General features: G+C 42.4%; 1 protein-coding gene across 1 annotated transcript in view; it reads left to right on the top strand.

The window, feature by feature from the left end:
* Positions 1 to 26578, top strand: part of MYO16 (myosin XVI) — a 451497-nt gene that overhangs the window by 353423 nt on the left and 71496 nt on the right. Inside the window, exons 28-30 of the mRNA XM_041730888.1 lie at positions 14500 to 14596; positions 19462 to 19708; positions 21618 to 21889. Coding sequence (XP_041586822.1) covers positions 14500 to 14596; positions 19462 to 19708; positions 21618 to 21889 — 616 coding nt within the window. The remainder of the gene's footprint in view (positions 1 to 14499; positions 14597 to 19461; positions 19709 to 21617; positions 21890 to 26578) is intronic.

Here is a 26578-nt window from a genome sequence, read left to right as displayed (position 1 = left end):
CCAGACCCCCCAGCTGGGCTCAATCTCACAACCCTGAAATCATGACCTGAGCCCAAATCCAGAGTCAGGTGTTCAACCTACTGAAGCCAGCCAGGTGCCCCAGCAAAAGAGCTTTTAACATATCATTTATTCCTGACCTGGAAAGTCAGACTCTTCAGTTTCAAAAGCAAAGCATTTGTTTGAAATGTGTTGGTCATTGTGGGAAGAATTGTTATTATTTTCCTCTGGTGGTCAATCAGGGCAAATTGAATGAGGAGCCGTTGAAGCAATGTAAGGTCCTAAGGGGTGGCTGTTGTTTCTGTAGCATGATTCCCAAATTGCCAAGAGTCACACTGTATGTTTCCATTAAGCAGTCTGTGTTCATCCTTTGGCTCTGAGGGGTTACCAGGAATTGATAGTCATTCTTTTCCATATTTTTAAAAGCAGCACCAGAAGACAGCGGGCATCAGAGCCATCCTTTGCTGTGTGAAACTGCATAGAGTGTTAGCTAGAAATTCTATTCTCTTAACTAAAAATATGATGATCCGCTCACTGTGGCTCTGATAGATCTCGGAGGTGTTGTGAGATTGCTTCCGCTCCCCTTTTCATTAATCGGGCTTTGTGCAGGGAAGCCTTTGAGGCGTCAGTAGGGGGTTCTAGCTCCATGTTCTCCCACTTCTGTGCATTGTAGTGACTCCATGGCATCTCCTGTTTCAGCTGCGAATAGAGACATCTTCCCCTCAGTGCCGTGGGGTTTGTTTACCAATCCATGCGTGCTGTTTATTCTCTGTGTGGTCTGGCGTCGTGTGTGAGGCACTGGAAATTTTAATATTTTATACATGATGATTCCTCTCATCTACAGAATGTGTCACAACCATTCAGAGCTTTGGTTTTATTTGATTTAAACCTAATAACAACTGTACGCTGATAAAGGAAAGTCTGCAGGGTGAGCGGTAATGACCTCATTTGAGACATGAGGAAATGGAGTCTTGCAGATCAGCATACTGATCAAGGTATTAGGTGCGGTTAATGTTTAGTTTCAGTGGAAAGGCCCCTTTGCCGAGACCGCATCTATGTCTTGCTATGCTGTGTTCTTTCCACTGCATTTAACTCGATCTATATCTTTTAATGTAACCATCCGAAGCCCTTTTATTCAGATTACAGAACTTGAAAGGCATAGATTATGTATCATAGTGTGAGCTTTGATCAAAGGCATTTATAGATCCCTTTATTATTCTGAGCAGATTGCTTCTTGTAGTTAGTATCTTTTTACGTTGGTAATTCACCTGGTAGACAAGGAGAGTCACGCTGACTCCATCCCGTTGCAGGCCGAGTCTGATCCCAATCTTTCTTACCCAAACCATCAGCCAGTGACCCTTATGTAGCTCAGTGCTTTTGGACTCTCCTTCCTTACTGCATCTTGAAACAAAAGGAGGAGAAGGAGAAAGCGGAGAGAAAGAAAAGAAAGATAAGTTGGACACCAAGACCTGGAATCAAATGAGGATTCTCAGGAAGGGTTTGATCTCAGTTTTAGACCAAGCTGCTACTCTGGTCGTCCCCAGGCAGCCCCAGGAATGGGAGACAATGACGCTCCTGGAAATGGAGTCAGGGTCACACTCACTTCCAGCTCACAACTTGAGTGAAGTTGGTCTGAGAATGGTTGTAGTGAGCCGTTTGAGTAAATCCCCAGTTTGCAGTGTGTCAGGCTTCACTCCCTGCCATATTCTAACTTTCCAGTATTCTGCACCTCTCCAACATTTATCCTCTCCTCTCTGCTTTCTTCTTACCCCTCACATTGTCCATCTTCTGTAAGGTTACAGGCAGTCTCTCCATCACCGGGGATTTGTGTGTGTCGAGTTTGCTCTGTATCCCCAGCACAGGGGGCAGAGGAGGAGGCATGGGATACAGTCGCAGATGAGTCTTGGTCTCTAAGAAGCTGCCAAACCATACTCTATATTTTATGTGGATACGTGGACATTTAAGAATGCATCTAGGGAGTTGTTTTGAGATGATAGTCAAGTAGAAGTTTAGCCCGCATCTATGATTAGAAGGTAAATGTGTTAATAAATTACCTATGGAATTAAGAATTATTTTTAAAGTTTGTTACCACCCCATAAATACAATTTAAAGAGAATATTGTATAGGGCCAAATTAATTATGAAAAACCTGTTAATCACACTGCTTGTGTTTTGCTCTAAAGCATTTTCGCCTTCAGATAATAAGTAACCTGTTGTGTATTTTACACCAGGAGCCTTCACTTCTAGAAGGAGCCTTCAGCCTTCTGTCACATGATTCCAAATGGTCACCACAAGTTTTAGAGAACTTGCTCATGATGCTGTTCTCTTAACATTCTCAACATCGCAGATTTCACATCAGATGCTTTTATTTTGAACAAAAGTGAAAAATGATCAGGAGGTAGTAGTGGCTGCCAAGGAGCCCTACTTGCTGGTGGTTTCTTGTTCATGTTTACAAGTAAATGATAAGTCTTTAAAAATATGGCAGCCTAGTCAGAGCCTCATCCTTATTTCAGGTGGAATTTAAGCTAGTTGTTGTAGGAGGGATGGAAGGTTCTGGATGTAATCTGAGTAGACTGCTCAATGTGATTGACTTGCAGAACTTTGGTGAGAGCCCCTTGTGATTTCTTCCAGGATCTCAGTTTTCTGTGTCTCACCGGATATAGTTTTCTTTATGAAACAGATTCTTCAGATTACTTCATATGTGGAAAACATACAAAGAGTTTGAATTAAGTCACAGTCTGAAAACAAGTTGCATGGAGCTGCTTGTTATTCACCTTCTGTTGTTGGTTTTTAAAAGTTATTCAGGTATTTGCTCCATCTAAACAGACATTTTCAGTTCAGTCCTCCTTTCAGGGTGTTTTGAAATAATCCCTCCAAATCCAGGCACATTTAATCAACCACTTTCTGCCCTGATTTCCCCATGCCACAGAAAAGTGACTGGCAGGCATTTAGGCCCATGTGGAACATGCTTGTTTTGCTATGTTATGTCATTTATGTAAAGTGAAAACTTTTGAAACTACTAATTCTAAGTGGAAAAATAAATGGTATAATCTGATTTTCACACATTTTATATGAATCAACTGGTTATAGGATGATTTTTTCTGTGTAGTTATTTGAATGCTATATTCATTTGAAAGCCATCTGGTGGGATGACGAAGGGAGAAACAAATCTGTCAGAGTCAGCCCCTGCGCTGCCAGGGGCGCTGCTTCCCCACACAGGCACTCGGAGCACAGGGAAAGTCAGTGCAGGGAACGGTGGCCCTCGCTTGGGGAAGCTTTCACTGGTGAAATGTCACTGTCCTTTCAAACAGATTGTGACAGCTTTGGGGCGGAGGAGGCTTTGTGGAAAGGCAGAGAAGAGAGTCCTGTGAGGTGAGGCTCCTTTGAAGCAGGGAAGATTACTGGAAGCTGGAAGAAGAAATGGAGAGCATGTGACATGGTCTCAGGGTGAGAAGGCAGATCCAGCAAGACTTCCGGTGACTTTCCTCAAGATTATACAAGCAGAAAGTGAGAGACAGAGCTAGAACTTCAGCTTTGTCCCAACAACCCATGTGACATGATAGCTACTCACTCACATGTGAGCACATGCTTGTGTGTGTATGTGTGTGTGTGACATAGAGCAGGATCGCGATCATGTCAGACATAATAACAAGGGGCTCTCACAAAAGACAAACCCTAAATCTGAATGAAATACACTTTTCCTATTTTGTTCACTAACAAAAAAATTACAAGACTTATTTTCTTTACCACCAACTTCTAGTGTGAGTTTCAGGGGATGGCCTAGATTTCATGGTGTGTCTCCATAAAATATATGATCTTTGAAGGAGCCACTCTTACAGTGTTGAGAATCATGAGATTAACATTTTACCATAACATTAAATAAAATCCATTGGATGAAGGATTTATTATTTCATTAATCTAAAATAGTACAGTAGAGAAAAGATAATAAAAGTAAGAGCAAGAAACTGTTAAAGTTTTAAGCACCTTCCACTTTTTTTACATCTTCTAAGACAAGACAATGGTATTAGAGCCCTTGACTCTTATTAGCACAATAAATTAATGGTTTATAACCTTTGTTTTATTACTCAAGGAGCACTTCATAAATCAGCTCTAAGTACAAGCTAGAAAATAGCCTATAAAATTATTCTTTCTCTCACATTCCTTCCCTTTCTCTAGAATTATTAATGTTGAAAGTAATAAACGTTAGTGATCTTAGCATATCTCTTGGTACTGTGTGCATTATAAACTGAGAATTACTTTATAGATGCGTGTATAAGGGCTTTCCTTTTTTCTCTTACATTAGACAGACATGTGCATACATATGAGCACATTTTTGTATGAAAGTATTTATTCTTGATAAGAAATTTGAAAAATAGAGAAAATTAAAGAAGAAAATATAAATCACCCATAAATGAACTACCCAGAGATAGGTACTCCAAATGTTGGGTGTGTGACCAAGCTTTTAAAAATGATGCTTACAATGTCTGATTCCTGGTCTGTGTGTCTCTCTCCTCTTTCACTCTGAACTTCATTGAGTAAAAATAGTATGTTTTCATATACATATATGTATGTGTGTGTGTGTGTTTCATCATTACATTCCCTTACATCCCTGTAGAGTCTGGCACATAATAGATACTGAATCAGTATTTGTTGAATGAATGAATGAACCTACTTATTACCAGATTTTCTCCTTGGAAGTGAAGGTATCCACCATCAAGCCTTACGGACATTTATGATACCTTCTCCTTTAAAGTAATTTCACATCGTTCCTCTCAGCTTCCTTGCACAAAAGGCTTAGTATAATATCTGTGACATAATAGTAAGTGAAATCTAGCTGTGCCTGGTCCTAATCCAGCTCTTATCTCTTAGAATGCTACTTCATTTCCCCCTGCTCCAGGCTTATGTTTGATTAAGGCAACAAACATTTATTGAGCACCATTGATGTTCCTGAAGTCACACAGGAGCGATATGGTACAATGAGAAGGCATAATGCTATGTCCCTCATACGTGGCATATAGGCTCACAGGGTTGGGACCGGGAGGGAGATCAACAATAGTAAAGAAGCACAGAGTGGTTGGGATCCACTTCAGGAGGGAGCCCACAAGGACCCTGGTTTAGAGAGGGCAGGTGTCATGAAGGACATCTCTCCAATGAACACGTGTGGGCTGAGATCTGAAGACTGAAGAGCAGGAGGTGCGGTCTGGGGCAGGAGCAGAGTGTGCCAGCCCTGAGATGAAGTCAGCTGAGGGCTGGTGGTGGCCAGAGCACTGGGAGAATGGTCCATAGGGCAATGTTTCTCAACCTGGTGTTTTCTTTATCGCCACACAAGGGAGGAAAATTAGCGAGAGAATTACTCCTGAATTCATTCCTGGAAAGGGTGAAACAGTCCTCGCTATGACACTGGCTTGCGGCCCCCCAAAGCTCAGTTCTCCTGGACAGTAGCTAACAACAGCTCAACAGCTCCTAAAAAGTGGTGGAGCTGTCCATGTGTCATCCAGTGTTCCATCTTGTATACATCCATCTCATTGTCCCCAGTTCCAGGTTTATTTAGTCCTAAAGCAAGCCTTTATTAAGCACCTATTGTATACTACAAACTTGTAATAGCAAAGGAGTTTTTTGCGGATCAGGAACCAGTTTTACTCCTTGGGAACATCAAGTCACCACCTTTAGTACTGGGCTTAGTGGTAAGCAGGGGTCAAGTCTGTGGGATCTTGGTTGCATCAGAACACCATGTTATGCTTTAACTTCATTTTGAAGCTATCGATAAGCTTCAGAGAGGATGGTGGTGACATGACCTGATTTATGCTTTAAACATGAAAAAGTGCATTGCTGGACAGCAAGAACAGAGCTGGGAGGCCGGTTAACAGGTGAATGTAGATGGAACAAAGGACAGCCAAGGCAGTAAAGGGACAGAACATGACTCACAGTGACCTTCAATAGATAGGCCTATTCCATCACTTGAAGAGCTAAGCCTCTTTTCAAACCAACATTATTAACAAGGGCAAATTTGCTGCACAAAATATGTATGGATCTCCAAATGATGGAAGCACCTGGCCTCTAGGAGTTCAAAGCAGAAGATAGTTCACAAAAATAAATGTAGATGAATCTTAGGGAAAATGTGAACACACCACAGAACAAATATTTGGGAAATTACAAAAGCTCTGTAAGTATTTTTTTTAATACCTAAAAATGCTCTTCAGGATGAACAATATAAGAGCCGGTGCCCAAGATGGAGCGCCAGTAGTATTCCTTGTTTTAGAAGTAGAGCGAACCTCAGAAGGCACAGATGGCAATGACTTGGCAGATGATGGTGCTGGAGAGCCCTCTGTGTTTCTCTGTGTGCAGGTCACGGGCAGGATGACGGGCTGTGATCATGGGGCCACTGCTGTTAATCATTTATAGCATACACATTCCATGAGACAGGTAATTCTTATTCATATTCTCAAGGCCATTTTGTTGAAAACAGAGACCAGACGGTGTCCCTTCGATGACTACATCAACTTCTCCAAGGCACTGTCTCCTCTCCAATTCTGAAGCTGATCAGCATTGTTTGGGTTTGGCCTTGGTTCACTTTGCCCACTGTGTGACTGAGCTGAAGAGGTTTACTTTCCCAAGTGCTCTTGACCACAGCAATGTGATTTCTGTAATGACGTACTATGTAGGCTCAAACAGTGAGTTATTCACACTAGTCAGCTCAAAGTAGGAGTTTTTGTTCATCTCTGCTTGCTGTACAGGTCATACTGTTCTAGGTGAGAGTAATTAATTTTCTTAACCTGTAATTATATGTAATTTGAGCCGAACCACCTTCCTCAAATACCGGAAGATGTGGTACTCCATTCGATGTGTGTGGCTGTAATTATCTTCTCTGTGTTGAACTGAAACTTCAAGAATAGTCTATTTATAACAAAGAGAACTTGTATTTTAGCATAAATGTATCCTCTGAGGATGTTTAAAAATATATCTAGAGCCAGGCTGAACATTAGAATATTTCCAGTTGGTAGTTTCTCAAAGCTACCATGAAAATGTACAGTACTGAAATATCAATAATAAAACATACACACATAGAATAGTGCCCATCCTTAGAAATGTAATGAATCAAAGAAGCAAATAGGGGAAATATGTGAATTCAGCCTGAAGAAGATGAATTTTGGTTAAAGGGTTGTCTTACTGAGCTTCTTGGAAGGATAGATCATGTTCTATTCTTCCTTGTAGTTCTAGAGCCTAGCAAGATGCCTGGTATCAGGAAAGCCCCTGGTCATCATTGGGATGGATGGATAGATAGATAGATAGATAGATAGATGAGTGGATGAATAGAGGGATGGGTGGGCAGGTGGGTGATTGGATACAGGGAAGGATGTATGTGTGCATGGACGGATAGAGGGATGGATAGAGGAGTGGATGAGTGGATGAAACGATGGATGAATGATTAAATAGATGGAGAGGACAGACACTTGGTAGGATAGATGGGTGAATAAATATGAGAAAAGAAAATCAGGAAAGCTATAATGATACAATGTGCCCATAGTATGTGAAAATGGCACACAATAAGGCATAAGTGTAGGGCTTTTCTTGGGTGCATGTGGAAGTGTTGAGGTTTGGAGCTGTTTCTGTCCGGAAGAGATTACCTGGTAGGCACAGAAAGTGCTTTGCATGGTGAAAGTAGAAAGAAGAGTGCTTTAAAAGAACACAATGATATCCTCAGATCAGCAGGAAGGAAAACAAGGCTGATGGGAGACTGATGCAGACATCAAAACACGTAAAAGAAAGACTGGTGCTCAGAATGTTGTCAAGAAAGCTGTTTTAAAACTGGGAAAAGACCTTCTTTGGTAGGGAGTTTTTGGGAGTGCTAATATCATGGTGAATAATGACCACCTTTGATGCAACTATATAACATGATATATCTTGTCTTTTAAATAAGAAGTGCTTATAAGAATAATGCTACTGTTTTTAAAGTAAGGAATATTAAAATTTTCAAGGATTAATTCTTTGTCAGTAATAATGAAAAGAAAGCATTTTTGCAGCAAAAAATAAGCATTCACCATAAACTATTATTAAATGTATGGTAATTATTAATAAAGATATGTCAATAATTATAGACATAGTATCTAACATAACACTTAGAGCAGTAGTGACATTATTATTATTTTTTTCAGTAGTGACATTATTCAATGCAAACTCCATGCATGAGAATGCTGCAGGCCCTTGATGGTGTCTTAAGTCTCTAAGAGAGAGTTTTCTGCTCTCACAGAGTGTGTGGGAAGCTAAAGTAACAGTAAATAACACTCATTTTAAAAGAGTAAGAAGTGTGAGCTCTTCAGAGATTAACGAAAAGGATATTATGGAGGGATCCCTGGGTGGCTCAGCAGTTTAGAGAGGTTTAGAGCCTGCCTTCGGCCCAGGGCATGATCCTGGAGTCCCGGAATCAAGTCCCACATCGGGCTCCCTGGACAGAGCCTGCTTCTCTCTCTGCTTGTGTCTCTGCCTCTCTCTCTCTCTCTGTGTGCCTCTTGTGAATAAATAAATAAAATCTTTTTTTTTTTTAAAGGATATTATGGAGGGCTTTGAATGCTGGACCCAAAGGTTTACATTTTAGCTTCTCGGCAATATGGAATCATTGAATATTTCTGGATTATTAGTAATTTGGAGGCAATGTGCAAGATAAGTCAAAAGCAGGTAAAGAATTAGAGGGCCAGATAAATTCTAGATTTCAGTTTGCGATAATCTTATAGGAGAAATTTGTTGGCACCAGAAATATGCAAGGTTAACATTTTTGTTTCTCACTCTTTTCATTGGATGCATTTTTACAAAATGAATGAGTTCAAATAGTTTAAGCAATTTTTTTAAAATGTATTTAAAATGAACTGCTTTTTAAGATCTGAGTTCTTGTTATCGCTAGTGTCCATTATAATCACCCTTGAAATTCTGCTGTCTTCCTTTTAGCATCCCATTTACTTTTATATCCTTCACCTTAACAGATGTAACTTACGATCTTTATTTTCCAACATCAGCCTAGCGCACATGATCTCACAGTCAAGTTAAGTATTTGGACGGGTACACAAATAATGACAAAAACAGGAACTCAGTGGTATTACAGAGGTACAGACTAGGTGCATTAGGGATGTGGATGTGCTATTATAATGAAATCATTATTTTAAGGTACACGCTAAACTCAGAGTTCACCAAGCTGTCTATGTTGTAAAGAGTGAATAGGAGCTTATCCAGTAGAGGATTGAAAGAAAGGCATATAGTGTATGTTAAGCCAGAAGAGAAAACCAAGCTCCCATTTTGGAATAGTGAGCAATAGATATGGCTTGAGAATAGATAAACCTCGATGCATTGAATAAAGCCATACTATAAAAAGACAAACAAACATTTCAGAAGAGTTTGAATATTTTTCTGAAAATCGTGACCTGCTATTAGATCACTTCAGGCATGAAAGTAACATGAGCTCGATGTTTATAAAGACCGCTCTGAACATAGTTTTGCCCCAGTCTCCCAGTCTGTGAATGGGGGACATTCCTAAAAGGGCGAGGCCAGTATTAGGCTCCTCCTGCTGGAATCCCAGGATTGCCATGGAAACCGTGAGTGTCTGTACCCCTCACAGGAGGGCCACCTTTACCAGCAAGCTTGCCCCACCTTCTGTTTGTCTGCACCTCTGTGATTGGAGGCAGCCTTCAGTGATGATGGGGAGAAAAGGGAGAACATATTCATAGGTCCCTTTGATCTCTCTCCAGTGTGTCATCCAGGCCACCTACATGCCATCCAGCAGCTGCCTATGATCCCCCAGCCTCCACCTCTAAAAAATCCCTGAGAACTGTAGCAGTAATTGAAGCTTTCGAAGTCATCAATGACAATTTTGTTTAATCTCTTAAAATCTGTCACTTCAAAAAAAAAAAAAAACCTAATGGTTTTCTAATAAAAATAGCGATGACTATAATTCACAGATGGTTTACTTTTACAGGAGTCAGAATGACATTAACATTTTAATCTCAGATCAGAACACTCTGCATCTAGGGAGTACACAAGCAGAGGGCTCAGTAGGAGAATGTTTTAACCTCTCCTTCTCTTTGATTATGAGAAACATCTTTTTCTAAGAGAATGCAACCAAAATAAAAACTGTAGGTGATCGGAACATTTGGTCGCATTTGAATGAATCCTAATGCATCAGATTTGGTATAGCACACTAAGGCACAGATTACAGAGTAACTTTACAGGAATTCATTCCCATAGGAAAAATTAAAGTGGCCAGGATTTTTCTCCTGATCAACATCATTAGTAGACAATGGAAATACAGAATCTGGGTATGGTTTTTTTTTGGCTAAAAAAGATTCCTAGATTTATGTCCCAGTAATACTTAGCCCGAGTGATAGCAGAGGACTTAAGACTACAATGTGTTACTCAAAACAGTTTCAGACAAAGAAATCCAAAATACTACTAAAAGATGAATTTCATTCTTTAAGGAAAGAAGAAGCATTTATTATAAACATGACATCTCTAAAAGACCAGCAAAGTCAAACAAATGTTAAAATTTCCAGTGAGTCTCTCCAAATATTGCCAAACCACAAATAAATTACATGGTAAAAATATAAGTATATAGAAAGAAAGAAAGAAAGAAAGAAAGAAAGAAAGAAAGAAAGAAAGAAAGAGTCTGCCCATTGGATAAGTATGAAGTATACTCAAATAGCTGAATAGAATTTTTTAACCCATCTGAATGTGATGGTAGAACAAAACCCCCGCCATGCAAGCAAAGTCTCTGGCTACCTTAGGGGGACACTTGTAATGTAAATTCAGGCTTCTGTCCCTTCCCCCTCCCAATGAACCAAAAGCCCAGAAGCCTCCTTCATTTGCAAAGTCTTTGCATTTACCTCTGGAGAATTTTCAAGGGCATAACTATACCAAACCTCACCAGGAGCTTTGGAAGCTGCCCTATCCTCTGGCTCCCAGAGGAGCGTCTGCCTGTCTAGCGCCACACCTTCTCACATGCCCTGTGCCTCACATTCCTGCCCAGCTCCTCCCTTGCCAGGGATCCCAATCCATGGATCCCAGGAAGGAGTCCTTTTTTTTCCTGCCTGCAAGACATTCAGATCTGCCTTGTGAAGCACTCAGACCACTCACTCCTTAACTACCCACCTTCCACCTTCAGGTCCTGTGATGTCTCTAATACACTGTGAGAAAAACCTACTGCTTCCATATTTACCCCTCTTCTAATTTAGCTCCCATATGTGAACTGAAAACTGGACATTCCTGAAAATACTCTGTTATGAGGTTTCACTTTTTCTCACTTCCTGTGTCTCAGTGGAGGAGCAAGGCCAGCTGACTCATTGCTCCCCAGCCTTCTGTGTTACATCTATACCATATGTAGAACACTTTCACCCCACTTTTCTTTTATCGCCCCCGTCATTTGTTCTATCACCTACTGGCTTCCATGACTTATCTTCAGTTTGCTGAATGACTTAGGGTCTGGCTTATGTTTTCATTGTCCATCATATCTTATTTTCATCCTTGAAGACAGTATCATCCACCGCTATGACTCATCTTATACCAGGATTTCACAATTCCTTATGTTCTGTTTCTAATCTGAATCCACCCTCCCCACATCCCTACCACTTGTGAAGTTCAAGAATATATCTTCATATTCTTAAGGAGATGTAAATATATGTGCATAATGGCAAATATACAATGCAATATAATAAGAGAAATAAAGAATCATTCATAGGGTGTTCTGGGAACACAAATGAAAGTCATCAAAGCCCTACTAGGTGTAGATAAATGAGTACCAGAAATCTAGTAATGGAGGTAGGGATTTGATTTCAGTCATGAAGGATAAATAAGAGTTGGCCAACAGACAAGCAACAGTGGGTTTTCCAAATCTGAAATGTCAATGACATTATATTGTCCCACTTCACCAAGTGCCTCCCAGAGCCAAGCCCAACAACCCATTCTTCCAGACGGTTTTAAGAAGGAACTTTATAAATTTCATATCAAACTTCAAAAAGTATTTTTATGAAGTTTAGCCAAGATCCTCTTTAAATCTTTCAGTGCATCTACATTGTTCATAGAAAAATGTCTAGGTTTTCCTGGAATACTTTTCAAAACGTGGCCACCAATTATGTGTGTTGCTTCTTCCCTCATCACTGTTCATGCAGCTATGCCTGAGGATAGATTCCCTGCCCCTTGGTGTTCACAGGCTGGTTTTTCTATCCCATATTCATCTTCTCCCTCTATCCTTAGACACCGTGGAGAATTCCTACCCATCCTTCAAGACTACATGGCTTAGATAACTTGCTTCTCAGTGAATCCTGCCTGACCCGTCTTAATCACCTCTTCTCTTTGGTGTCCCTTAGACATGACTCATTTTTGTTCACTGTTGGTCATCCCCAGAAGCTTCTCTTTGAGGACAGTATCCTCCTTTGTATCCCCAGGATCTAGCACAGTTCTCAAGATAAACCTTCTTCGGTGTTTTAAATGGCTGTTAGATATATCACTGTAAAAGATCTTTGTCATCCAATCCAACACCCTTCAGCGTCTCCATTTAATTAAGAGAGTGGAACTAGAATCCAGTTGTCTTAATTCCATCACGTAGGTCTTTTCCCATGTCGAGCTCCTGCCATAAATTAGTTCCCCTAGCTATCATTACTGACTCCCACCCATTGTGTAGAATTGCTAGCTCTCACTCTTCTAGACTTGCAGGTTGGGACACAGGTTTGCATGAATTTTGCCTCTGGGATTAAGCTTCCCACCATGAGTTGCATGCACACCACAGTCAACGATGAATAGAAAGATGCCATGCTCCCTCCTTCCCAGTGCCTGTCTCACAGATTTGTTCCGCAGTGCTCACAGACAGTACCAACTGTTCTTCCTGTTGACTGCCAAAATAAGTCAGCACTTAGGAAGGGGGAAAAAAAGAGACTATGAATTATGGAAAATAACTAGGGAGAGGGAGTGGCAATACAATGGGAAAAAGTAGCAACTCTCTGTACTTTCCCACCCAGGTGACTGTCTCAAATTTCAACAAACTAAAAGAAAACTAAATGAAGACCAGGATCCAAGCCACTGAAACAGGACAGTATTTGAGAACTTTCCCCATTAATCGGACTCACCAGCCTGGCCACCATAATGCAAGACTCAGGCCCCAATTGCTTGCACAACCGTGTGTTTCATTAAGACAGCAGATCATGGCGAAGGGGGCAGTTAGGTGGAAGGATGAGGAGTGAAGTGACAACATATGTTTGGAATAAACCCAGTTTCCATATGAAAAGGTTCGTAAACCACCTCTGGCCAAGCCTTCTGGAGACAAGTCTGACCTATAAACCCTTCCAGTGCCTAATGGTGTGTGCCTACCTGCAAGCTTTGGGTGTCATTGTGATGTATGCCAGGGCTGTGGAGTGTTAGCATCTTAACATCCTCAGCTCATGCTTGGGATCACATGTGTTAGTCTTCTCATTTTGGTGGCGTTTATCTCAAGTGCTAAGAATATTATCACAAGGTTTGCCTGAGCAGTTTTTTTCTTAATCTCACAGAGTATCACCTCAGAGCTCCCACAGCACCTCATGTTAGTATTTACCAGGCCCTTCTGTAATTATTTATGTTTGCTTCTCCTCAGAGCCTGCAATGAGTTTACATCGTGAGGGGCATTCCTCACACCTACCACACTTCTGTGAATTCTTAGAAGATATGCACAACACACAAGGAAATTATTTTGAAGATGCATGGATGTGGTTTATTGTTTTGTGGCTTTAAGACTTTCCTTTGGCAGCTGTCATCCTCAGTAGCAGCACGTCTGGACTAGCTCGCATACCACTATAGCTTTTGTAGAAGCTGATTTGGTGACTAGCTTTTTAAAAATTCCGGAGAGAAATGCTCATTGTATTACTGTTTACACAATCATCTAGAAGATTATTGCTCATAGATGACTTTGTTAAGACCTTTTACTTTTGTGCTGTAGCTCTATAATTGTGGTTGTATAAACATTCAATTTATCATAATACACAGTGTAGTGGGGAAAAAATAATTGAAACAATTTTGTGTGTCAGCTTTATGGTTTGTTTGTTTTTTTTTTTTTATCTTTCTGTTTTATTGTTTTCCTTTTCAGAGACTCAACCCCCCTGCTTTGAGTTGAGGAAAGAAAAGAATCACAAAGGGAGGATGAGGGTCTAGAATGTGAGCGTTGTTGATGGGGATGGTCTTACCTTCTGATGGAGTCATGGCCACTGTTCCTCATTGGCCCTGCAGGGTGCAACCACCACAAGTCTAGTATGAGGGCATTTGCAAATATTAATGACCATATGTGCACACAGCAAACACACTTATTCGAATAGAACCTTTGGGATTGTGAGTAAATGTAATAGTGTTGTTAAGAATTAAAGAAGATGTACCGGAATTAATTTTGTTAGCTTTGTTTCTTCTAATCCTCTTCTGGAAAAACCTCTTGCCTGACTGTTTTCCCATCATCATTTTTGGCATCTTCATGCTGTTTAATGTCTCCCTGCTGTTTGTGTTTTAGATGGGAGTCCGAAAAGTGTTTCTAAAATACTGGCACGCCAACCAGCTCAATGATATGTGCCTGCAGCTGCAGAGAAAAATTATAACCTGCCAAAAAGGTAACAATTACACCCTAATCTTTCTGAACCTCTTTGAGCTGAAATACAAAATCATTTAATGCACCCCTGAGTTGAAACATTAGTGGGATCTATGCTGTAGGGGGTCCCCTCTGTCCTTATGATGACACTGTATGTGGGCAGCTTTCAGGCACTGAGCCAGCACGGTGGCTCTGTTTGCTCTTTACCTGTCTCTCAACCAGCCTATGCACATGCTGCTCTCATAGTTTATCTGGTACACATTCCATCTGAAATTTTATATCAAATTTTCACCTAAATCACAATTTGGAAGAGGGAATATTCATATCTTATGTACTCAGCCATCACCTCGCAAATATTCATGCTTGTTGATTTGCTCAGAAGCACAGGCCAGAGATGTACCTTTGAATCCTCAGTGGGAACCCCTCCACATGGCATGTAGGTACAGATATGAGCCAGATAGAGGCCACTTCAGTCAGCGCCACTGGTGTGCTGGGATTTGGAGGACTGGCATAGGCAGGTTAGCCAGAATATGTTTTATGTAATTCGACATGTGCCTTGGGAAAACCCTTGACTTTTGTTTTTCCTTTATGAAGTGACAGTAATATTGGAGTATAATCTTCAATAGCAGACAGCTTCACTTTAGTGATGGGGGAGATTTCCATGTAGAATTTTTTTCCCTATTAAAAACCCAAGTGACCACTGAAAATGGGTACATTCAAAAAATTCTTAACTCACATAAAATATGCATATAATGAATAGACACTAATTTTCTAATTTTCTTAAAGATTTAATTATATTATATATCATAAATAAAATATTTAAAGCTTTCCTAAAGAAGGAGAAATTATAGGCTAGTTTTGGGGAACCTGCTGTAATGGGCTTAGCTCTCTGATATCTCTAACAAGGTTAAACACAAGCATGACTCGCAGGATGCAGAAATCAGTTTCATTCTGTTCAAGCCTCTGTCCATGGAGCCCCTGCTCCTCCAAGGGGGTCCCATCATTTTCTAAGGATAAAAAGCCCTGCTACATGCTGGTGACTCAGCCTATCTCCAACAGAATTTTACATTTCCAGTCCAAGTAATGCTCAAATTTCAGAATTACTTTGCAAGTTAAACCATCTTTCTTGGCCACCTCAGGCCCCGCAGGTGGGGCATGGGCACGGCTCTCACCCTGTCTGTGCAGGTGCGTGTAGACCCTTGGGGCTGACAACACAGGGAAGGGTAGGGGCCCGGGCAGTGCCTCTGTGTAATCTGGCATTGGGTTTCTCTGGTGGGGCTGCAGGTGTTCAGAGGCTCTTGGCATCCTCTGGAGCACAGAAGCAGCCCTCTGTACTGCCCACTGCAGAAGTGGCACAACCCCTCCTCAGGACAGTCACTTTTAATTCTCCCTCGGCCTCTAGGCATCCACAGACCGTCTGGGCCTGAGTGCTCTCATAAAGCCTCTTTATTTTTTTTTTATTTTGTTTTTAAAGATTTTATTTATTTATTCATGAGAGACACGGGGCAGAGTGGGGAGAGAGATAGGCAGAGAGAAGTAGGCTCCATGCAGAAGCCCGACGCGGGACTCGATCCTGGGACTCCAGGATCACACCCTGGACCGAAGGCAGGGGTTAAACCGCTGAGCCATCCAGGGATCTCCCCCATAAAGCCTCTTTAAAGGACTCCAAGCAGGCAGCTCTTTCTTGACAAGTACATCTAGTGTCCGAGAAACACAGTGTGGGACCCTGACAGGTATAGTGCCTTCCAGCAGAGCTGCCAGGCAGTCAGCACTTGCCAGCACCTGCTTCAGGTCCCATGGTCCACCTTGTCCTCTGAACTCTGTGGTCCTGTGGCTGTTTTTCCACATGGTCTCCTGAAGCCGGTGTCACCAGGCTGGAGGTCAGCGTGGTATGGGGAGCCCCGGCTGATGGAGGTAGTCCACCATAGCTCTGGGCAACTCTTGCTTCCCTCTGGGTTATGACAATCTGGCCTCCTTCACTTCATCCTTCCTCTCTGTAGGAAGAGGGTCCCAGGTCAGTCTGCACCACCGCCTTTGCAATTCCTTCTGTGGGATCAGCCGCATCAATGGCTGTGCCATGTGGGCACCTGCGGCAGCAGCATTACCTGGAAGCTGGCTGGAAATGCAGAATCTCAGGCCCTCACCACCTCCAAAATCAGAATCTGCACTTGCAGCCTCAGCTGACGCATATGGGGAACCCCCTCGCCAAGACCAGCGCCTAACCCCTGAGCTAGGGAGCCAATGGAGAATCCCATTTACTGTCATGTTATCCGTACATAGAACAGGATCTCAAATTCTCCTGGAAGTCTTCCTTCAATCAGTTAGAAGAATCTGCACCCCTTCTTCCATCGGGGATGCTCCACTAGAGACGTCTCCTCTCTTTAACGACAAAGATTAAGCTGGCCCTACTGACCTGAAATGGAAGAAACAACCAGAATTCTAGTTATTCCTTCACCTTGAAAGATAAAAATTGAGATAGGCCTTAAAACAAATGGCATCACGATAAAAACCCAAATTTCAGATTGCATGAATGAAATAATGGATATAAAAGCATCTTTAAAATTACAGGCTCTTCAATGCAAAGCACTAATTATTGATCTTTATTTTTACATCTCTTGGAATGGTCCCTTCCATACTTTTTGCTACTGGGAAATTTACTCAAAATTTATACAAGCTGGAGTGACTTCCAATTTTACAAGGGTTCTCATTTTTCCTTCGTATGTGTCGGGGGGAAACAAGCTATAAATAAGCATTTCAATATTAAATGGAATTACTCCTAACAGAAGTCTCTTCCTGATCCTAGCTGTTCGTTTTGTCCTGGAGGAAAACTGTCTTTAAAATCTCAGTGCTGCCAGTGTCACAAAAGCCATCTTTAACTTGTCTGAAAAGAGAGCATGTATCAGTTCTCGATTATGGCAGATTTGTTTTTACTGCTTGCCTCTTATTTAAAGATACCGACTTTTAAGAGCTGGGATATCATTTTTAAAGAATTTTTAAAGGCTGCCACAGGAAGTGTGAGAAAATGGAGTCCCCCGGATGCAGGACAATAGGTCCCCGGTGAATAGGCTTGTGGTGAATAGCTCTGCTGTGGCGGGGTCAAAAGAAGTCTGGCAGAGCCACATTAATCTTCCCTTAATTCCAAAAGATTAAACATCTTGAATATACCCTCACCTTCACCCTTCCAAAAGTCAATGTCTCAATTTTTTTAATGTAACAGGAATGAGCAAGCAAACAGATTTGTTGGAGGTTTTCTGTCCCCCCCCCCCCCCGTCCATCTCATGGCTAACACGTCTGCATTTTAATGCCACATTTTATATTCTGGGTAGTCTGATTGTACCTTTCACTGTTTAATTGTTTTCCCCTTTAGATTAGTTCAGCATGACTGTTTTACAGTTAACTTGAAACAACCGCATTCCAAAGTAATCAAATATTTAGTATTGCCATTTGAAGAAAGGAAAAAAAAAAAGCCTTAATCATTTTAGATGTCTGTATATTATTTGCCTCTGGAGCCGTGATGGTGGAAAGTTTGTGTTCAGTTTGTGTTCAGCTTTCCATCTTCTAATCAAGTAAAATCATCAAAATAAATATCCTAGATAACCCGCACATTTATTCTTCTAGAGCCAGGGAATATTTGAAAGCACTTAATGTTTTACAGGCCTTCCCCCTCCCACCACCACTACAAATACAAAGTATCTTTGCGACGTACATTGGTTTCTCCCTGAAATTCTAGATCTTCTTATAATTCCAGCAACTCCCTCTGACCTTAGACACTTAGACTTGGAAAGAGCAGCGTCCTAAGGTTGAAAGGTCCGCGTAGGAACTCCCTCACCTACACCTGTTCGCAGCATCCAGCAGAAGGGGCCCTTTACTGACTCCCTCTCTCAGGAGACAGTCTGAGCTGTTCACATCTTGGCTCATTGCTAGAAAGCTCTTCCCCACATTGATCGAAAATATGCTTCCCTCTGACTTCTCTGTCGGTGCCTTGCTCTCTGGAAAGCTTCTCTGGTGGTCCGAGGTGAGGAAATGAGCTTGGCACATTCACGCACAGAGATTTGAAACTTGGCTCTACCACTCATTGCTCATCGCTTGTGTTTACCTGGAGAAGTTTTCTCAGCCTCACTCAGCTGCTCCACCGTCGGGTAAAAAGTGGAGATAATGGTTTATTAATTATCCCTGGGTTTCGGTATGAAATGATAGAGTGCCTAACACATGGAAGAGACTCTCAGTGATGGGCATTGTTATTTCTATTTTCAGGTCTTACCATTTGCTACTGACATGTTAGCGATTTCAGAGTGTGTTCACTCCCTTATTTCTCCCTATTCTTACACATCTTTCTAGCTAGTGCCACTTTGCTGGAGAGCAGAAGGCATGTCCTAAATTCACACACACATTCTCTTTGCAGAGTCTTAAATGCAGTGTTCATTTCTCTAGGAGTTAACTCATAGGCTTATTAACAATATGTGCATGATTTTTTTGAAGACTACTTCCCCAAACCTCAGACATTTCTGTTGTACTCTGTTATAATGAGAGATGAGCCGTGTATCCCAAAATGGTCCAGTTGGAGCCACCCTGCAGAATTCCCTGGGGTTTGGACCTGAGTCCTTTGCCCTGATTTTCATCCAGTCCATCACGTCCAGCCTGTGATATGAAAAGAAGTGGGGATATCTCATTCCTTAGTTTAAGGATTTTGCCTCTCAGTGTTATCATTGCTGAATTTAGATACCTTTTCAGATATGAGATGAGAAGATTTTGTAAATTCTTATTCTGGGTTAAATGTGTCTTATGTTATAGCTGCTAAGATATAAATGTGTTGTGACCTGTTTGTGGGTGTCTGGGGTTTTGCTTTTACTCCTCTAACTGACCCATGATTGTGTTCTTTTATGGAAGTTGTAAGAGGATTCCTGGCACGCCAGCACTTGCTTCAGAAAAGGAGCATCAGACAGCAAGAGGTCACGTCCATCAACAGCTTCCTGCAGATTACAGAGGACATGGGGTTGAAGACCTATGATGCCCTGGTCATTCAGAACGCTTCAGACATTGCACGTGAAAATGATCGGCTGCGCAACGAAATGAATGCTATTTACCATAAAGAGAAAGTGGAGAACAGAAACAAGCCAGAGGAAGGAATCAAAAGGTAAAGGCAGATAGTATGCAACTTTAATTACCTTTGTCATTGATCCAGTGGAGTCAGGAAAATACTGATAGCCCTTAATGCAGAGTTCAGTCAAATATGACAGTGGTTACGGGAACAGGCATGGATGCGTGCAAAAAAAAAAAAAAAGAAAGAAAAGAAAAAAAATGAAACCTCTGAGCAATCTAAAAGGGTCCCTATTCGTGCTTTCTTTTCATGCAATAGATACAATGTGATCGTTTCGCCATATGAAACAGTTATCGGTTCCCCTAGATGCCGCATCACTTACCATCTCAAGGCCAAAGTTTTAAGGCAGCTCATATTTCCATCTTAGCAAAAATACGAAGCCGGGTTCTTGACATCTGTATACAAGTATTATATATGTAAAGGTGACTCAGAGAAACTTCTGGAAATCTGACCCAAACAATGGAGAAGCCACTCTGAAACAGAGAAGTAGTGAAATCAATGCTTTGTATGAATTATACTTCCCTTAGTAATTTGTCACAGTTCTTCACCAATTGGGAAAGTTTTAGGGGAAAGCTTTTTATTTTAAAGTCCGCTTAGGATGCTGAGCTTGAGATAGAAATGTGGAGGCGACCTGGTGCATCTCCATCTTATCACTCCTACCTCTCCATGAGGGATGGGGATACCCTTGATCCTCAGCTCTCCTCCTAGGAGGACGGGGACTTGGGCCAGGCAGGTGTTTGGTTTTCCATAGGAACTTGGCATTCGCTGGTGGTTTCTCACTGAAAATGACTCCCCTTCGCCTCAACTGCCTGTGTCAAATGATTTTTTATTAAAGATGAAATGGTGATGTGTCTCTCACTAATTAGCTTCAAATATCTCCATGATTAAATACTGAAAAAATTCCCTTTGTACGGAAAACTGTAATTAAACATTACAGGGAAAACAAATTGTTCACTGAATGCCATACTTTCATCTCCGGCTAGTTCATTTTCTACATGGGTGTCTGGCTGTGCCTCGTGGTAGATCCCAGCCCGGCTGGTACTCTGCCACACAAAGATATAATTACAAAAACAAATGCTCAGAGACTCCTTGTAAAACGAACGCATTGGCATCTCACTAGTACATGATTACATTGACATGTGAAGCCAGAAGGGATTTTTTTTAAACCAGATAACTATTAATTTTATCTGACTTCCAGAATAATATTTATTATTTTCGCTGCTGGAACTAAACAGCCACCCCAATTTCCCAATTTGATTATGTATTCATTTGCCTGATAGAAAATTAAGTGAAGAAGTATCTTTCTATTTATTTATTGAATACCAGCAGTTCGCTTGGCATTGCACGACCAGATGGAATAACAGAACAAAAATAATAATTCTGCACATCATTAAATAATTGCTTGTGGAGTTTAAATGGTAAGGAAAAAAGGAAAGAGAAAAAGAGAGAGAGAGAAATGTAAATCTTTGATAGTTTTAACTCAAGTACATACTCTTTGGCAATGGGAGACGATGATGAACTCCCAGCATTTGATGCATCAATAACTCTCTATTAAGATGGATTTTCAGAAATTATCATTCAGATTGAAATTCTGGTTTTTTGATTTGCTTAATAATCAGACTGTGAAAAATTCATTCAGTGAATGCCTGATCGAAAACGTGGTACTCCTTAAGAAATGTTGCGTTTGTGTGAGATTCTTCAAAGGTCACCGTGATGAATCCCCACGGTGCTCGTTTATCAGAATGCAGGGGTCGGAAGGATGGGCAGCTCGCTCTGGATGCCTGGGTTTCCAGAGCGCTCCGCACGCATCCTCCAGCAGCGGCGGGGAAGGCTGTTTACCCCAAAGCCGTGATTATGTCTGCTTGAGCGGGTTCATTGTTGCCATCTGAATAATGCATCTGGGCCCCTCTCTCGTGGGGTGCTGTTTGTGTTTTGTTCCCCCAAGAGCTGAAGATAAGGGCGGACCCAAGCATTTCCACTACAGCTCCATCCCGGTTCCCATGGCGGTGGATGGCCTGATCCAGTCGCTGGCTGGCCCATCCACCCGGTCTCCTTCTCTACACTCGGTGTCCAGCCTGGATGACAGCAGCGGCCTCCCATCACCACGGAAACAGCCTCCACCCAAGCCAAAGAGGGACCCCACCACGCGGCTGAGCGCCTCCTACGAGGCTGTGAGCGCCTGCCTGTGGGCAGCGGCCAGGGAGTCTGCAGGTGAAGGTCAGCGGAGGGAAGGTGGGGAGCGCCTGGTCGAGGCCCTGATGCTCTGCCTTCGGATCTCAGTTCCCACAGCAGTATTGTTGCCCTAATCTATTTTTAATAGAAATAAGTCCACTTGTTGGCTTGCCAGCAGCTCTTTAATCATTAAATATAAATAATATGTATTCAGTTCTCCAAGCATCTTAGGGAAAAGCTACTTATATATCATCTCCTTGCTGCCCATCCTGACATCAGCATTGTCAGTGCGGGTGAGGGGCCGCAGACCAGAGCCCTTCAGAGTGTCTTTCCTCGACCGGGTAAATGTTCACTGATGAAAAACCAAAAAAATTCATCAGGCTTCCCAATGATCACAATCTAATTAAAAATCAACACTGCTTTATCATGTGTGAAGTGAAACGTTCAGGCAGAGAGGAATCACGCCACAGCAAAACTCTGTCCGTGGAACTTTGGGGTCTAGCTAAGGGAAGTTTTCTGCGTTGGTGGCCTAGAAATATATATGCAAAAAAAGAGGGAAACTACAGTCTTCTCTCCATGAAATCTCTCACTGATTAGTTCATGTGATTGTTATTGCTTAATTATTAATTTTTCAAAGAGTGAGCAACAAAGGCAGGACATCTTGGCGGAATAGGTACTGATTCCACAGGGGTTAGGTGTCCCCTACCAACAGTTAGGCCACATTGTAGGCCCATGGGAATACATAATAAATAAAACCAACAGGATCATCTTTCCTGGTGGTGTATCAGTTCTAGTGTGGGAAGTCAGACGCTCCACACAGTGAACAGGTAAATACATAAAGTATTTTAGCAGATCACAGCTGCAGAGAAAAATGAACAGGGTAAGAGGTGGTAGTGGGGGGGGGGGCAGGGGAAACATGATGGAATCGTGTGTAGATTTCACCAGAAAGTACCAGCTGAACATGGATCACAATTCCTTCTGTAAGCAGATGAGCCAAGAATACAAACGTGAGGCAAAGCCATGCACTTGCTTATCTGTGAGAGAAGATGGGTGACCCCATGGAGACACTGCAAAGACCGTGGCTCAGAGACCACGAGCAATGAGAAGGCCCCAGCTACCTTCAAAGATGCTTTTGATTGGTCACTTTAAGAAAGTGGATCTTTAAGAGAGTATTTAGTAGGAAAAAAGAAAAGCCCATTACTATTATAATGTAGGAGTCATGTCATGTCATGACAATATGGAGATGTGGGAGAAATTCCTAAGTTTGGGGAGAGGAGTGCAGTGTGTTTCTCATGTCATGGCAGTAAGAACAGCCATGAAATGTGAAAATGGAGTTAGGGCAAGTTCGGAAAGACAGACTTCAGTGGACATAGATGTAAGCACAGATATGGTGTTAGGGCAGGATCTCCAGAGACAAGGGGCCTCCTCTGATGCACCCCCACAAATTATAAGAGGCTGTCATCTAAATAAATCATAAATGGAAGTGCATCCCATTTCCAGCCCTACTTTTGGACCTCTGCCCAGGATATACGGTGTGGAGCTCAGAAAGGTGTGTTGAAATCAGAAGGAAGACCCCTTTGGCTTATTGGAAGAGGATGAATGACATCCAACAGGCTAACCCTGATGAGACGAGGAGAATGTGGACTAGACACAGGGTAGCACGAGGAGCTGAAAAACCAGGAAACAAGATTGAACATTACAGTGTGTGTAAGATGGCTCGTGTCTGGATTTGAACACTGCACACATCCCCTATAGATTAGAGTCAGGTGGCTCCAGAATATCTAAACATCTAAAAACTCCTTCTGTCTGTGCCCTTTCCAAAATCATCTGCCCTGGACTTGAGATTCTGGAGTAATCAGGTGGTACCAACTAGTCATGTCATTGGGAAGGGAGTGAAAGTATTGGGGATCACGTCAAAACACGTCAGTGAAGACAAAGTGACTTAAGAACCATAGGAGTAGAAGGATGGTGGCCATGGAAATTGGAATCTGCCAAGGAGTGTGCAACAACTCACCTGCCAAATCAACTAGCCCTAAAAATGGATGGCGCTAGAACGTCAGGCCCATATCTGTCCGTCGCTGGCAGTTGGTGACCTGCACGAGAGGGACGGGAGCGGGATGGGGTGGGGGGGGTGGTTTCCCTTCCTGGGGGGCCGCCGGGGTTCCCCCCCCAAACGCCACCCCGCAGATGCTATGCTGCGTGGAGTAGGAGGGCCGCTGCGGTGAGCCTTGAAGCCTAGGGCGCAGGCCGGGTGGAGCTGCGGCAGGTGCAGATCTTGGTGGTAGCAGCAAATATTCAAAAAAGAACTGTGAAGGCTGAAGTGGAGAAGGGTTCCATGTGAACAGAGGTTGAACATGAGTCAGTCGGTCCTGAGAGGTGGGCGAGCGCTGTTCTGAAGGGACGGGCGATGGCCTCCGTTGCCCTCAGCTGATGGAAAGGGAGTTGGATTCAGATCTCTGAATCCGGAGTGGCGAGCTGGGCTCCGCGAGGTGTCCAGTGCAGTAGCGCAACTGATCCCCAAGAGGCCAGCGGGAGCCCCAGGGAGAGTTCTCTTTTCTTTGTGAAGAGCAGGGCACCCTGGAATGGGTTCACCCCGAGAGAGGGGCCCGAGAAGAAGAAGAAAAAAACCCATAGGAGATAAAACATGTATATAGAAATAGATGTCAGGAAATAGCCACTCCTGCAGGGAATCACCAGGCTCTTAAGTCTCACTGTTTAAAATACACGATGTGATACCATTAGAGTTGCAAGACTTTTATGAAAAACCTAAGTTCTTAGAACCTAATTTCAGCCAGCATGTGACTGAGGTGCTTGTCGGGGTCTCCCACTGATCGCACCCCCATGAACTCAGATTTGGAGGCTAGCCCTGAAGGCAGAGTATTGATTGCTGTCTACATTATCTGTTCCTTCTTACAAGATCCCTCATGTGGACTTTAGGACTGCCACTGAACTTCCTGCCGTTAGAGATGAACTCTTCCATTGAACCTGCTGATCCGATGGAGCAGGTGTGCTAAGCCAGTTTTTTTAAAAAACATTTATTTGTTTATTCATGAGAGACAGAGAGAGAGAGACAGAGACAGAGAAACAGAGAGAGAGGCAAAGACACAGGCAGAGGGAGAAGCAGGCTCCATGCAGGGAGCCTGACGTGGGACTCCATCCTGGGTCTCCAGAATCACACCCTGGGCCAAAGGCAGGTGCTACACAGCTGAGCCACCGGGACTGCCCTAAGCCAGTTTTTGTAGCATCATGAGTCACGGGCCAGCGTGGGGCCTGGTCACCTGTATTTCCAATCCATAACTGCAAGGTGGCTATGCCCTCCTGAGATAAACCCGCCATGCACAGGTGTGCTGGCCTCGTTTATGCTTTTGTGGCAGGGGCTGAGGTGTCCAGTACAGAGGCCACCAGCCCTGTGTGACTATTTACATTTAAATTGAAATTAAGTAAAATTTACGATTCAGTTCCTGAGTCATTAGTCACAAGGCAAGGGTATGGAATCTCCCAACATTGCAGAAAATTCTGTCAGACAGCCTTTATTCTACATGCCTCATGTTTGTACCCCGAGGACAACGCTAGATATTTTGCACCTCTCAATATTTCACAAAACTCTCTTCCTTCTATGGAAGGTAGGAAGAAACTTGGATTGCTATTTAAAATGCTCTGGTTTCATAAGAACCAGGACCATAACCCAGTCCACTTCTTACCTGAGCCATTCCTCTTGGCATCTTAAAAAATCGAGTTCAAACTCTCTTTTACAGGGAAAGCTGCTGAGTCAACTCCAAAGGTTATGTAGTGGAAGAAGGTCGGATTAGAGAATGAGAGCCAAGGATCTTAGAGAAACCAATGATTAGGTCACATTGAACCTTGTGCCCAGGTCTGTTCATATCAACACATGCCTTTCCTATAGGTTTTTATCCAGTAAACACGATCATAATAAAGACAGGCAATGGAGAGAGCTCATTTTTTTCCATTGCCTTCATGCCTGAAAAGCATGAAGCAATTTTATGAGCCAGTAAATTTTGATACTTGTGTGCAAACTATTAGCAAGCTGGGGCCAACTATTTGAAAGTACTGCTGACCCTTGAACAACACAGGCTGGAAATGAGTGGGTCCATTTATATGTGGATTGTTTTCTGATACATACGATACAATACTGTAAAAATATCTTCTCTTTCCTCCTGATTTTCTTAATATTTTCTTTTCCCTAGCTCCCTTTATTGTAAAAATACAGTATATAATACATGTGCAAAATACGTGTTAATGGACTGTTTTTGCTATCTGTTGAGTTAAGGCTTCTACAGCAGTAAGCTGTAGGAAGCAACGTTTGTGGAGAGGCAAAAGTTATGGGCAGATTTTCAACTGCAAGAGGAGCTGGCACCCTTCACCCCTGCACTATTTAAGGGTCAACTGTGCTCTTTGCTAACAGTGACCAGAAGAGAAAGAACAAAGCTTCCCCTTTTCTTTGTTTGGGGGTTTCCAGCTCATGCACACTCTGGAGACTTGATTCTCTCAGCCCATGGTGCAGACTTGCTCCCAAAAATGGTGTAACTAAATGGGGAGATTGCAAGAGACAGGTTTTCCTCCAGGAGCTCTAGCCTCCACCATTTATCTTCTGTCATGTGACCTCCACACCCACCACCCCTTCAGACTCCAGCATCCCATTCCTTAGAAATAATACCTTGAGGAATCCATAGTTTTTAAGAGAGAGTTGCTATATAACTCCATTCTCAACAAGAC

The sequence above is a fragment of the Vulpes lagopus genome, chromosome 16 (genome assembly GCF_018345385.1).
Source record: "Vulpes lagopus strain Blue_001 chromosome 16, ASM1834538v1, whole genome shotgun sequence".
NCBI lineage: Eukaryota > Metazoa > Chordata > Mammalia > Carnivora > Canidae > Vulpes > Vulpes lagopus.
The sequence above is the reverse complement of the archived record's forward strand: the minus strand, read 5'-3'. Positions and strand labels throughout refer to the sequence as shown.